At 37.9% G+C, this 13,350-nt stretch overlaps 1 protein-coding gene across 1 annotated transcript in view; it reads right to left on the reverse strand.

Moving 5' to 3' along the window:
- The window catches only part of Cenpi (centromere protein I), a 53,682-nt gene that overhangs the window by 34,826 nt on the left and 5,506 nt on the right, over nucleotides 1-13,350 (reverse strand). Inside the window, exons 5-7 of the mRNA XM_042683059.1 lie at nucleotides 5,726-5,844; nucleotides 5,357-5,464; nucleotides 151-199 (exon numbers count right to left, since the gene is read on the reverse strand). Of these exons, the coding sequence (XP_042538993.1) occupies nucleotides 151-199; nucleotides 5,357-5,464; nucleotides 5,726-5,844 (276 nt within the window). The remainder of the gene's footprint in view (nucleotides 1-150; nucleotides 200-5,356; nucleotides 5,465-5,725; nucleotides 5,845-13,350) is intronic.

Here is a 13,350-nt window from a genome sequence, read left to right on the forward strand (position 1 = left end):
TGCTGCTCTTAGACAAAAGTAGTGAAAATTCATTTCTACAACATGAGTCCTGTCATATAACTAATGCTAATATTCATTGTTTCTTTATAAAGGCCAAAACAAATGCTAATTATAGAGTGAATGTAATATAATTGGAATGAAAATACTCACCATTATCTTTCTTGGTAAGTAAATATAACAAATGGCAGACATAAGGACACTGTTAAAACAAAAAATTCAAAAGAGAAATGACAATCTATCTTCAACAAAACAGCAACATATTTCCCCAAATGTCAATTTTATGCTGATTAAAAAAAAGGCTTTAGGACTTCATTGGACAATAATTATACAAAGTTTTTTTCATCCCTTATCTGAAATACTTAAGAACAGAAGTGAATATATATGATAATATATATGAAGAATGGGACCCAAGCTTAAACACAAAATCCACGTATTGTTTTTTTTTTTTTGTTTTTGTTTTTTATGTCAGTTAAGGGGCTTGAACTCTGGGCCTGGACATTGTACCTGTGTTCTTCAGCTCAAGGTACATGCTCTTACCACTTGAGTCATAGTGCCACTTCCAGTTTTCTGATAGTTAATCGGAGATAAAAGTCTCATGGACTTTCCTGCCCAGGCTAGCTTTAACGATTCTCAGATCTCAGCCTCCTTAGTAGCTAGGTGTAAGCCACCGGCACCTGGCTTTCCATTTATGTTTTATATACTTTTTGTAATCCAGTTCCAAGATTTCAACTGTTGTCCTGGGCACTGTCCCTGAGTTCCTTTTGCTCAAGACTAGCACTCTACCACTTGAGTCACAGCACAACTTCCAGCTTATTCTGTGATTTACTTGGAGATAAGAGTCTCACAGACTTTCCTGCCTGGACTGGCTTCAAATCTCCATCTCCTGAGTAGCTAGGATTACAGGCATTAGCCACCAGTACCTGGTTTTATATACATTTTACATACACAAATTGAAGGGAAATTTATGTAGTATTTTTAGTTGTCCTGTATTATGGCTGTGACCTATAACATACATAAGGCATGGAATTTTGCATTTTTTGTATCATGTTGGTACACAAGAAGATTCAGATTTTTATTTTTTATTTTATTTTATTTTATTTTTTAAGATTCAGATTTTTAAACATTTCAAACTTCAGAGTTTCAGATTTGATGTGCTTAACCTTTACATAACAATGATTAAAAAACAGTTTTAACTAAAACCTATCAGGCCATTTTTCGCTATTTTTGGAATGTAAAAACAGTGCACCCAATTTGAATAGTGGTAAAGAAATGCCTATCCTCCTTCTGCATTGTATGCATTCCTTTCAATACTAGTCTACCTTTATTAAGAAATAAACCTAAGCCTTTTATCTTAATTTTTCCATTCAAATAATTTTGTTATTTAGTCTTGAATTTATTATTTTCAATTATAGCTCATATTCCACTAAGCAAATATATCATAATTTCTTCTTGTTGCTGGGGATCAAACCCAGGTTCTTGTAAAAGCTGGGCAAACACTCTACCACTGAGCTATAACCCTAGCCCATATAGATTACTAACTTTCTTGTGCTATTAACCAGGGCTTGAACTCAGGGAATTGTCCTCTTACTTGATTTGCTTGTTTACAGACGGTGCTCTACCATGTTAGTCATATACCTTCAGTCTCCCATTTTGCTTGTTATAATTATAGATGGAGTCTCACAAACTTTTCTGCCTAGGCTGGCTTCAAACCTCTCAATCCTCTGATCTCAGCTGCCTGGGAAGCTAAGATGATAGACATGAAACACCCATGCCTGTCTTGTACCATGATTTACTAACAACTTAGTCCTTAGATTGGGAAATACCACCCATTCAACATAGTTGCTAATTAAACCATTGAATGACTACTTCTATATTTTACTTTGAGTATCCATCTGCTCAGGTCTTATTCTAACAGGGGTCAGATGTGAGCCACCAGCATCCAAATCAAAATGGACAGTTTTCCATTTGTATATTATATTCTGGTAAATATTATTCTTAAAAAGGTTAAAAATATGGTGACATTGTCCAAAAAAATGTAATCATTATCTAATTTATGAAATTGTAGCCCCTCTGTACATCATCTTTATAATAACAATTAAATACATACACATTATTTTTTGCCAGTCCTGGGGCATGAACTCATGGTCTGGGCACTGTCCCTGAGTTTCTTTTGCTCAAGGTTAGAGCTCTACCACTTTAAGCCACAGCTCTACTTCTGGCTTTTTCTGTTTATGTGGCATTGAGGAATTGAACCCAGGGCTTCATGCATGCTAGGCAAGTACTCTACCACTATGCCAACTTCCCAGCCAAAAAAGGATAAGAAAAGATAGGAAATGTGGCTTAGCGGTAGAATGCTTGTCTAGCATGCATGAAGCCCTGGGTTCAATTGCTCAGTGCCATATAAACAGAAAAAGCCAGAAGTGGAACTGTGGATCAAAGTGGTAGAGCTCTAATCTTGAGCAAAAGAAGCTCAGGGACAGTGCCCAGGCCTTGAGTTCAAACCCCAGGACTAGCAAAAACAAACAAACAAGATAAGAAAAATAAGTTGGGCACCTGTGACTCACATCTATAATCCTAGCTACTCAGGAGACTGACATTTGAGGATTGCTATTCAAAGCCAGCCCTGGTAGGATTGTCCATGAGACTCTTATCTCCAAAAAAAAAAAAAAAATGACAAAAAAACAGAAGTAGTGTTGTGGCTCAAGTGGTAGAGCCCTAGCCTTGAGTAAAAGAAGCTCAAGGACAGTGGTAAGGCCCCAAGTTCAAGCCCTAGTACCAGCAAAAAAGCCAAGCAAAAGTGGTAGACATTGAGTTCAAGCCATGATACCAGCAATAAGAAAGGGAAAGGGAAAAAGTTAAAGTAAAGGAATACCATTAATTGCTTCATCCATGACTTTCTCATAATGCTCACATTTTAAAATTTTTTACTGCAGTGAAAACTACAATGACCTTTAATACAGCTTAGTGCTGCTTCCTTATTTGTGCTAAAGTGCCAGAAGTTTTTCCACCATTTTCTTTAACATTATCAGTGCCAATGTCAACAGAGTAAAAATAGCAAAATAATATTTTGGTATTATTATGAAAACAATTTGACTTCTCACAACTTCTGAAAGCATTTCAAGAAGGCCCAGAGTTCACAGATCAGGCTTAAAATTTTCTAGTCTAGGACTTCCATATCATACCATTTGGATTACCATGTCAAGCCTCCTAACTAGTCTTCCAGCCTCTAATCTCTCTTCTAATTCATATTACTCAGTACGACTAGTTACAGCTTCCTGTAAAGCTGCTTTCAACATATTCTACTCAGAATTTTTCTTTTCTTTCTTTTTTTTCGGTTGATTGTGGGGTCTGAACTATGGGCCTGGGCACTGTCTCTGAGGTCTTCAGCTCAAGGCGAGCTCTCTACCACTTAAGCCACAGTGCCACTTCTGGTTTTCTGGTGATTAACTGGAGAGTCTCATGACTCTCCCAACTCTGGATTTGAACTGCGACCCTCAGATCTCAGCCTCCTGAGTAGCTAGGATTACAGACGTGAGCCACCGGCACCCAGCTCTACTCAGAATTTTTCAGTGACTGTTCCACTGAATAGAGAATTTCACAATGAAAAACCTCTTCAATCTGTCTCCACCCCAGATTTTTAGTCTTACCAACCATTACTACTCAAAACCAACTCCCAATTACGTCAGGCTGGCATACTGAAGGTCTCCTAAAACACACTTTACATATCTCACAACTTTGCCTGAAATCTTAATGTTATCAAATATTATTTCTTCTCATCAAATTCCAAATGTATTCAACCTTCAAGGCTCACTACAATGTTCCTATACTTTATGATTTGTTTTCTTTTTTCTTTTTTGTGCTGGGTATTGAACTCAGATGCTCCAACTTACCAGACAAGCCCTCAATCACTTGAGCCATGCCCCCTAGTCCTTTTTATTTTTGTTTTCTAGATAGGGTTTCCATGCTAACTCCACAAACCCAGATCCTACCTCTGCCTCTAGAGTAGCTAGGACCAAAAGTGTAAACCACCACATCCAACTTATTTTTGAGACTGGGTCTTGCTAACTTTTGCAATACAAATTCTGTTGGCCTTGAAATAAGATCTTCCTGTATCCATGACCCAATTACCTAGGATTACAGGCATGTATGCCACTATACTTGGCCCTTATGGTCTTTTATGTAATCACTCTGATTTACAGCATTCTCTTCTTTCTTAAAAATACTACAGCAATTATACCCTCATATTATCATTTACTGTGTCTGATAATTTAACACTTGAAGGGTTAGTTAACCTTATGTGCTTTTATTAATTCCATAACTAGATTCTAAATTTGTGGTCTGCTGAAACATGATAAATTTAAGTCTTCTACAATGCCTGATAGAATGCAAGGAACACAATAGGAGCATGATTTTTAATGATATCAAGAAATGAATTTCTTTCCCAAAGGCAAAAGGAATTCAATTAGCTGAGTGGCTCACATGGTCTATGAACTATTGATGGTCCTTGAAAGTCTTCCAGGTAGACAGTAGATTGATTTCTTAGAGTTACTAACGTTTTTAATGGGAATAATAATGTTACTTGATCAAAACCAGTCCATTTATAATTCATGAAAAGCAATGCTCTCCTTCTCATTAATTCTGATGATCTGTTAATCAAGAAAATGTAGAGTAAGTGACCCAAAGGACTCTGCTGAAGTCATTCAAAGGGGAAAAATTATAATCACTATTCTAGATTAACAGAGAGATTCCAATGTGGATCAAAGGGGAAAAATTATAATCACCATTCTAGATTAACAGAGAGATTCCAATGTGGATCAAAGGGGAAAAATTATAATCACTATTCTAGATTAACAGAGAGATTCCAAAGTGGAATTAACCCTATCTATAACATCTGCATTTCTTTCAAAGATGACATATAAGCTGGGTGCCAGTGGCTCCTGACTGTAATCTTAGTTATTCATGAAGCTGCAATATAAGGATCTAGATTTAAAGCCAAACTAAGTAGGAAAGGCCATGATACTCTTATCTTCAAATAGCCACCAAAAAAGCTCGTAGAGGTGTGGCTCAAGATGTAGAGTGCCAGCCTTAAGGGGTAAAACTAAAGGACCCCACCAACCTCTGAGTTCATGCCCTGGCAAAAAAAAGACATATGGCAAAAATAGTTAAGTTTTATATCTGTTAATCTTACAGATGGTGAAAAGAGGGTTGATATGTTATTCTTTGCATTTTATGTATATTTTTATACTTTTAAATAAATAAGGAAAATATTATATGACAGTATGAAACATTTATGATGTGTCAAAATACACAAACGTACCATCTGATTGATGCTCAACGCTGTCCAATGTTTACTTACCAGGACATCATCTTGCAATGAAGCAAAAAAGAAGCCATAGAGCAAATTAATTTGTTCCTTATGATCAATGAAGTCAAGCATTGTAACCAGCCAACGATAAAAAAGTACCTATCAAGAGACAAAATGTTTATCTTTAGAGAAATATAACTGGCACAGAAGAGCTGTGTTAAAGCTTCTAGCACAAAGTATAAGAATAGATTTTATTTCTGAGTAAAAATTTGTTTGAACAGAGTTCTTGTATCAAACCACATTGTTCCAAAACCACAGATTTTGCACAAAAGGCCACTGCCATTACTCCCTAAGTGGCTCTTCCTTGCCAACCCTTAAGTGGGGTCTGAAGGACTTATCGAAGTGTTTAAAAAAGATTACCTTGATACTACCAGAACACTTGCCAACACAGAGCCAGGAGACTGCCTTAACCACAGAATCCTCTGCTATTAGAGTTGCTGGAATCATGCACTTCAATAGCCGTGTGTTTACAGCATTCCCTGGAAAGCAGATCAACTCTAAATTAAACTATATTTTACAGTCACAATTGTTCCTTCATTATTACTCAGTATCCAGTCATAAAAATCTCACTTTATATTGAATAGAAAACCCAACAGTACATACTATTTAATATCTCTTATCATCCTTATAAAACATTATTCAGTGAGGAGCCTATGGCAAACCTCTGTAATCCCAGCTACTCAGGAGACTAATATCTGAGGACCATGGCTGTAAGCCAGCATAGCCCAGGCAGGAAAGTCCATGAAACTCTTATTCCAATTACACACTAAATAGCTAGAAGTAAAGCAGTGGCTCAAGTAATAAAGTGCTAGCATTGGGGAAAAAGCTATGGGACAGCACCTACACCTTGAGTTCATAACCCATGACCTACACAAAAAACAATTATCCAAAACCAAATTGTAGGGCTGGATATGTGGCTCAGCAGTAGAAATGTTGCCTAGCATATACAAGGCCCTGGGTTCAATCTCCAATACTCCAAAAAATACATCTTTAACTTATATAAAGCAATATTTGGCTCAAATATTTTTATAAGGAGAGAGTACAGTTGCAGGTGCAGATTTCATGTTTGCGATTCCAGTACTTGGGAGGCTAAGGCAAGAGGACAGCAAGTTCAAAGCCAACCTGGGTCACACAGAGAGACCTTGTCTCAGAAAGAGAACAAAACAAGCAAAGCTATTCAATTTCAGATTCTTTAGGGGAAAAAAGAGAGAAAGCCGGGCACGGTGGCTCATGCCTGTAATCCTAGCTACTCAGGAGGCTGAGATCTGAGGATCGCGGCTCAAAGCCAGCCTAGGCAGGAAAGTCCGTTGCACACTTATCTCCAATAAAACCACTAGAAAACCAGAAGTGGTGCTGTGGCTCAAGCAGTAGAGTGCTTGCCTTGAGCTGAAGAGCTGAGGGACAGCGCCCAAGCCCAGAGTTCAAGCCCCACGACTGACAAAAAAAAAGGAGAGAGCATAAGAACAGTTAATTTTGAGAATAAAAAATATTTGAGAATTAAATATGGTGATAAGTGCTCAGCTCTGCAAATATGCTAGAAATACTGAATTTTCAAACATGATGCATATTAATTGTCAGTGAATTATATCTCCAAAAAAGCATTTCAATCATACAGAAATTTTTAATTTTTCTTTATTGTTTTTTCAACTTGAGACTGATTTATTAGAGGATACTAACACCCATTTACCATGAATTGCTACATTTAGGAACCTAAAATATATATATGTTTGCTGAAAAGGCAAACATAATTTAATAATGTAATAATGTAATCCTAGCTACTCAAGAGGCTGAGACCTGAGGAATAAAGATTGAGGTTGAAATCAGACCAGGCAGAAATGTTTGTAAGACTCATCTCCAACTAACCAGCAGAAAGACAAAAGTGGAACAGTAGCTCAATAGAATGGCAGCCTTAAACAAAACCAGTTAAGTGAGAGTATAAGTCCCTGAGTTCAAGCCCCAGTACTACCACAAAAATTATATATTGTATCCTCCGGTCCATTAAAATGGAGCACTGGGAGCAGAATGGGACTGGATGACAGTAATGGTCTTTCTAACTTTCAGAGGAATGCAGAGATACCCTTTGTAGCATTCTTCCATCTGGTAATAAATGCTGGCTTTGTATATACCTTTTATCAAGTTCTGTTTGCTAAGACTCCAAAAATTAAAATATTTTCATCAAAATAAAAAAGTCAGGTGTCAGTGGCTCACACTTGTAATCCTAGCTACTCAGATCCTAGCTACTGAGATCTAAGAATCGTGATTCAAAGCCAGCCTGGGCAGGAAAGTCTGTGAGACTCTTATTTCTAATTATCCACCAGAAAACTGAAGTGGCACTGTGGCTCAAGTGGCAGAGCACTTGCCTTGAGCTGAAGAGCTCAGAGACAGTGCCCAGGACCAGAGTTCAAGCCCCACAACCAACAAAAATTAATTAATTAAAAAATAAAGAATAAATAAACTCATCGATTTCTACTCCATTTTTGGAGAAGTAAGCAATAAGAGCTTTAAAAAAAAATCAAAAATTTTAAAAAGTCCCTGTTTCCCTCTTAAGTTTCTTGTTTTTAATATTTTATTCTCTCCCACTCCTATCTACTAACCATTTGCTTGCTTGGTGTTGTGGATCAAACCCAGAGCCTGTATATGTTAGGCAAGTGCTATATTACTGAGGAACATTCCCAGTCCTTGTTTTGTTTTACCTGTGCTTTTTTCTGCTCCATTTCTTTTTACTGCAAAGGTGATGTACAGAGGGGTTAGTTACATAAGTAAGGTAATGAGTACATTTCTTTTTGAACAGTGTTACCCCTCCCTCATTTTTCCCCTGCTTTGCCTTCCCCTGACTCCCTTCCCCGTCAAGTTATAAAGTGCATTTCCAACATAGTGTCTTGTAAGTATCACTGTTATATTGGTTCATCCTTTGTCCTCTGTCTCACCATTTCTGTGATTCCTTGTTTTTTGGTTTTTTTTTTTTGAAGACAAGGTCTCACTTGGTAGCACAGGCTGGTCTCCAACTCTCATTCTTCTTACTTATATCCCAACTATTGGGATTTTAGATGTATACTACCATGCCTTCCTTATACTTTTAATTTTTACTATATTTTTACATTACAGTAACTTTTTTTTTGTTGGTCATGGGGCTTGAACTCTGGGCCTGGGTGCTGTCCCTCTGCCCTTCAGCTCAAGGCGAGCACTCTACCACTTGAGCCATAGCACCTCTTCTGGCTTTTTCTGCTTATGTGATACTGAGGAATTGAACTCAGGGCCTCATGCATGCAAGGTAAGCATTCTACCACTGAGCTACCTTCCCAGCCCCATTACAGTAACTTTTAAATTAATTTCTAACGAATCTAATGCCTCATTGCACTTTTTTTGTGTGTATACCAGTACTGGAGCTTGAATTTAGGGCCTGGGTGCTCTACTACTTGAGCCACATCTCCAATTCTGGCTTTTTGATGTTTTGTTGGAGATAAGACTCTCTCTGGTTTGTCCTGTCTGGGTTAGATTCAAACCGCAATCCTAAGATCTTAGCCTTCCAACTAGCTAGGATTATGAGCATGAAGCACCAGCCACTGGCATGCACCTAATTTTAATAACATTTTCCCTAAATGTGCATTTCAACTTCCCCCAAAAAGCTAAATGTAATGATCTAGTGGGGGGAACATCTCAGAAACAACTGAGAAAGAAAAGTAAGTAAGTACATTTGATCTCAACACATTCTAGTATCACTAAAAATCAAAAGTAACATGAGAAATCAGACATTGTTTTTAAAGTGTTATATATGAGTTTCCAAAGCCAGCAGTATGTATATGAAACATGTCAATATCTCACAGATGCCTGAGCATTCATTTCCAAGATGTCAAAAAAAGAAAAAGAGAAATTTCAAAACAGAAAACACCTGTCCATTCTACCTGTTTTTAATGGAAAATGAAACTGAAAAATTCACCTTGATAGACACAGACTAAACACTGAATTGTGAAAAGGTATTAGAACCTAACAAATCTGGAATCAGCACTTACAGGAACAAAAATAGAAAAATAAGAGTCATATTGAATTCACTTAGTAATGTTTATTACTTTAAAACATATACACATACATACAAACACATATCTGTAAATAGGATGGTAGGTTGTAAACAAAAAAACTAATATGCAAGGACTAGGAAATCTTTAGTATCTAAAGAATTCATTTTGAAAAATCATTTTCATTTTGAAAATCATTTTCATTTTGAAAATTCATTTTGGCTTTTTTATATGCCAATAATGAGAAGAACAAGGCTGAAATAAGAAAATAGCCCCCCCACACACAAAAATACCTAGGAATTAACTTAACCAAAGAACTGCAGGACCTCTATGATGAAAGCTTTCAAAAAACCTGAAAAAGTAAATTAAAGCAGAAGTAAGGAAGTGGAAAAACCTCCTATGCTCCTAGATTGGAAGGATTAGCAGCATGAAAATGACAATACTGCCAAAGCCTATCTACAAATTCAATACAATGCCCATAAATATCTCTACATCATTCTTTAATGAGAGGAAGCAATCCAAAAATTCATATGGAATAATAAGACCCTGAATAGTAAAAACAATCCTTAGCAGAAAGCATAGTGCTGGAGAAATATCAATACCAAACTTCAAACTCTATTACAAAGCCATAGTAATCAAAACAGCTTGGTACTCACACAAGAACAGAGCTGAGGACCAATGGAATAGAACTGAAGACCCAGAAATGAAACTTGCAGACCTATGGCCACCTAATCTTCGATAAGGGAGCCAAAACAATAGGATGGAAGAAAGACAGCCTCTTCAGTAAATGGTGCAGAACTGGTTCAACACTGTAGAAAACTAAAGTTAGATCCTTATATGTCACCCTGCCTCAGAATCAATCCCAAATGGACCAAAGACCTGAGGTAAAAGCAGATACCCTGAAAACATTACAGGAAGGATTAGGAGAAACTCTAGAACTCCTTGGCACAGGTTGAAATTTTCTTAATAAGATCCAGAAACACAACAAATCAAAGAAAGGTTGGACAAATGGGATTGCATTAAATTGCAGTGTTTCTGCATGGCAAAGGGCATAGCTAGCAATATAAATAGAAAGCCCACAGATTTGGAGATGTTCACTAGCCATACAACAGAGAAGGGCCTCATATCTAAAATATGCTTAGAACTCAAAAAATTAAATTCCCCAAAAACAAATCCTCGGAGCTGGGAAGATGGCTCAGTGGTAGAGCACTTGCCTTGCATGCATGAGGTCCTGGGTTCGATTCCTCAACACCACATAAGCAAAAAGAAAAAAGCCGGAAGTGGCGCTGTGGCTCAAGTGGTAGAGCACTAGCCTTGAGCTGAAGAGCTGAGGGACAGTGCCCAGGCCCAGAGTTCAGGCCCCAGGACCAGGCCCCCCCCAAACAAAAGACAACAAATCCTCAAAGAAACAACAGTCCCACTAAGTGAGCTAAAGACTTGAGAGATTTCTCTGAAGAGGAAATAGACACATGACAAAATGGTCAACATCTCTGTCCATAAAAGAAAGATTCCTCAGCACCACATAAACAGAAAAAGCTGGGAGTGGGTGCTGTGGGTCAAGTGGTAAAGCACTAGCCTTGAGCTGAAGAGCTGAGGGAAAGCTCTCAGGCCCAGAATTCAAGCTCCATGACCGACAAAAAAAAAAAAAAAAGGAAATCAAAACAACATTGAAATTCCACATCACCCCAGTTAGAATGGCTATAATCAAGAAATCAACTAACAGATGCTGGAGGGGATGTGGCAAAAAGGGAACCCCGCACAGTTAGTGGGAGTGTAAACTTGTTCAACCACTCTGGAAAGCATTATGAAGATTCCTCAAAAGACTACACATAGAGGTCCTCTATGACCCAGCAATCTCACCTCTGGGCATTTACCCAAATGACCACAAGCAAGGCAATACTAGAGCTACCAGCACAACTACAACCAGCAGCATTACTTACCATAGCTAAGATATTGAACCAACCCAGATGCTCAGCAGATGAATGGGTCAAGAAAATGTATTTATGGGCTGGGAAGGTGGCTCAGTGGTAGAGCGCTTGCCTTGCATGCATGAGGCCCTGGGTTCGATTCCTCAGCACCACATAAGCAAAAAGAAAAAAGCCGGAAGTGGCGCTGTGGCTCAAGTGGTAGAGCGCTAGCCTTGAGCTGAAGAGCTGAGGGACAGCACCCAGGCCCAGAGTTCAGGCCCCACGACCGGACCCAAAAAAAAAAAATAAATGTATTTATGCACAATGGAATTCTATGCTTCCATCAGAAAAAAATGACACTGCCCTATTTGTGAAGAAATGGAAAGTCTTAAAAAAAAATCATATTAATGAAGCCAGACCTAAAGAAACATAGATCCCATGGTTTCCCTCACTTGTAATAATTAGTATATATCTAGGATAATCCTAGCAGATAAGCAGAATAGCTCAAAAGCTATGTACATATGACCATGTAAGTTGATGTTAAGTGAAATGAACACTAAGACATGGACACAAGAGGTTTTTCTTTGTTGTTGTTTTTAATGTACTATGTGATTTCCTTTTTGTGTTTTTTAATCCTATGGTTTATCCCTTGTTTTTACTGTATTTGATTTTGGTACCCTGCTTATTGTATATATGTTTATCTGAATTAGGGAAGGGAAGGGGAACAACAAAATGGTGAGACAAAGGACAAAGGGTGAACCATGCAACAGAGATACTCACAAGATAATATGTTGGAAATAAACTGTATAACTTGGGGGGGGGGGGGCTAGGAAGGAGGGAAAGTGGGAGAAAAATTATGGAGGGAGGTAACAAGTTCGACAAGAAATGTACTCACTACCCTACATATATAACTGTGACCCCACTGTACATCACCTTGACAATAAAATTTTTTTAAAAGAATCCATTTTGATGGTGTATTAGTATTTTGCTGGTCTTAGGCTTGAACTCAGGGCCTAGGCTCTGTCCCTGAGCCTCTCTGTGCTCAAGGCTAACGCTTTACCAATTGAGCCACAGTGCCACTTCCAGCTTTTTCTGAGTAGATTATTGGAGATGATCGTCTCACAGACTGTCCTGACTGGGCTAGCTTCAAACTAAGATACGAAGTCTCCTGAATAGTTAATATTACAGGTGTGAGCCACCAGCACCCATTATTAGTATTTTTAATTAGTATTTTTAATTTTACATGAATACTAGAATGGATCTGGTTCTCCAGCTCTAATTCCGAAGTTTAAAAAAAAAATCTCTTTAAAGCTGGGCAAAGAGGAAGTAAGAGAATCTAGAGTTTAAGGTCAACCTGGACTACAAAGTGAGACTCTCAAAAAAGAGCAAAAGTAAGAATATTCTTTACTTACTTTCCTCACCCCCGCCCAGCGGTACTAAGGTTTGAACCCATGGCTTTCTACTCACTGGCTTGCTTGCTCAACTATAACTCTTTGAAAAATATATAGAACTTACAATGGAAAATTAGAGAGATAATAGAGTCACAATGAATTCACTTAGTATATGTTTTACTTTAAAACAGCCAGACACAGACACACACACACACACACACACACACACACACACACACACACACACACACACACACACACACACACATCTGTAAATAGGATGGGAGGGTGTAAACACTTGAGCCAGTTCTCCAGTCTGACCTTTTGTTGGTTATTTTGGAGATGGATTGTCATAGACTTTTCTGCCCAGCTTGGTTTCAAACCAAGATCCTCCAGATCTTAGCATCCTGAGTACCTAGAATTACAGGTGTGAGCTGGTCGCTTCTAGATGTTTCCTCATTTTTAAGATGAGATATTTGAGCTAGTGAGCTTGGCTCAATTGATGAGTGCTCACTTTGCAAGAACAAGGACTTAAATTTAAACTCTAATACCATTAATTGATCAAATAAATTTGAAAAAAAAAGCAAACGAGGATATGTGAGTCTATAATACCTTCCAAAAGTAAAATGACTATTGATGGGGCTGGGAAGGTGGCTCGGTAGTAAGAGTGCTTG

Source organism: Dipodomys spectabilis, unplaced genomic scaffold, assembly GCF_019054845.1.
Source record: "Dipodomys spectabilis isolate Male_0828 unplaced genomic scaffold, ASM1905484v1 ptg000077l, whole genome shotgun sequence".
In the NCBI taxonomy this organism is placed as follows: Eukaryota; Metazoa; Chordata; class Mammalia; order Rodentia; family Heteromyidae; genus Dipodomys; species Dipodomys spectabilis.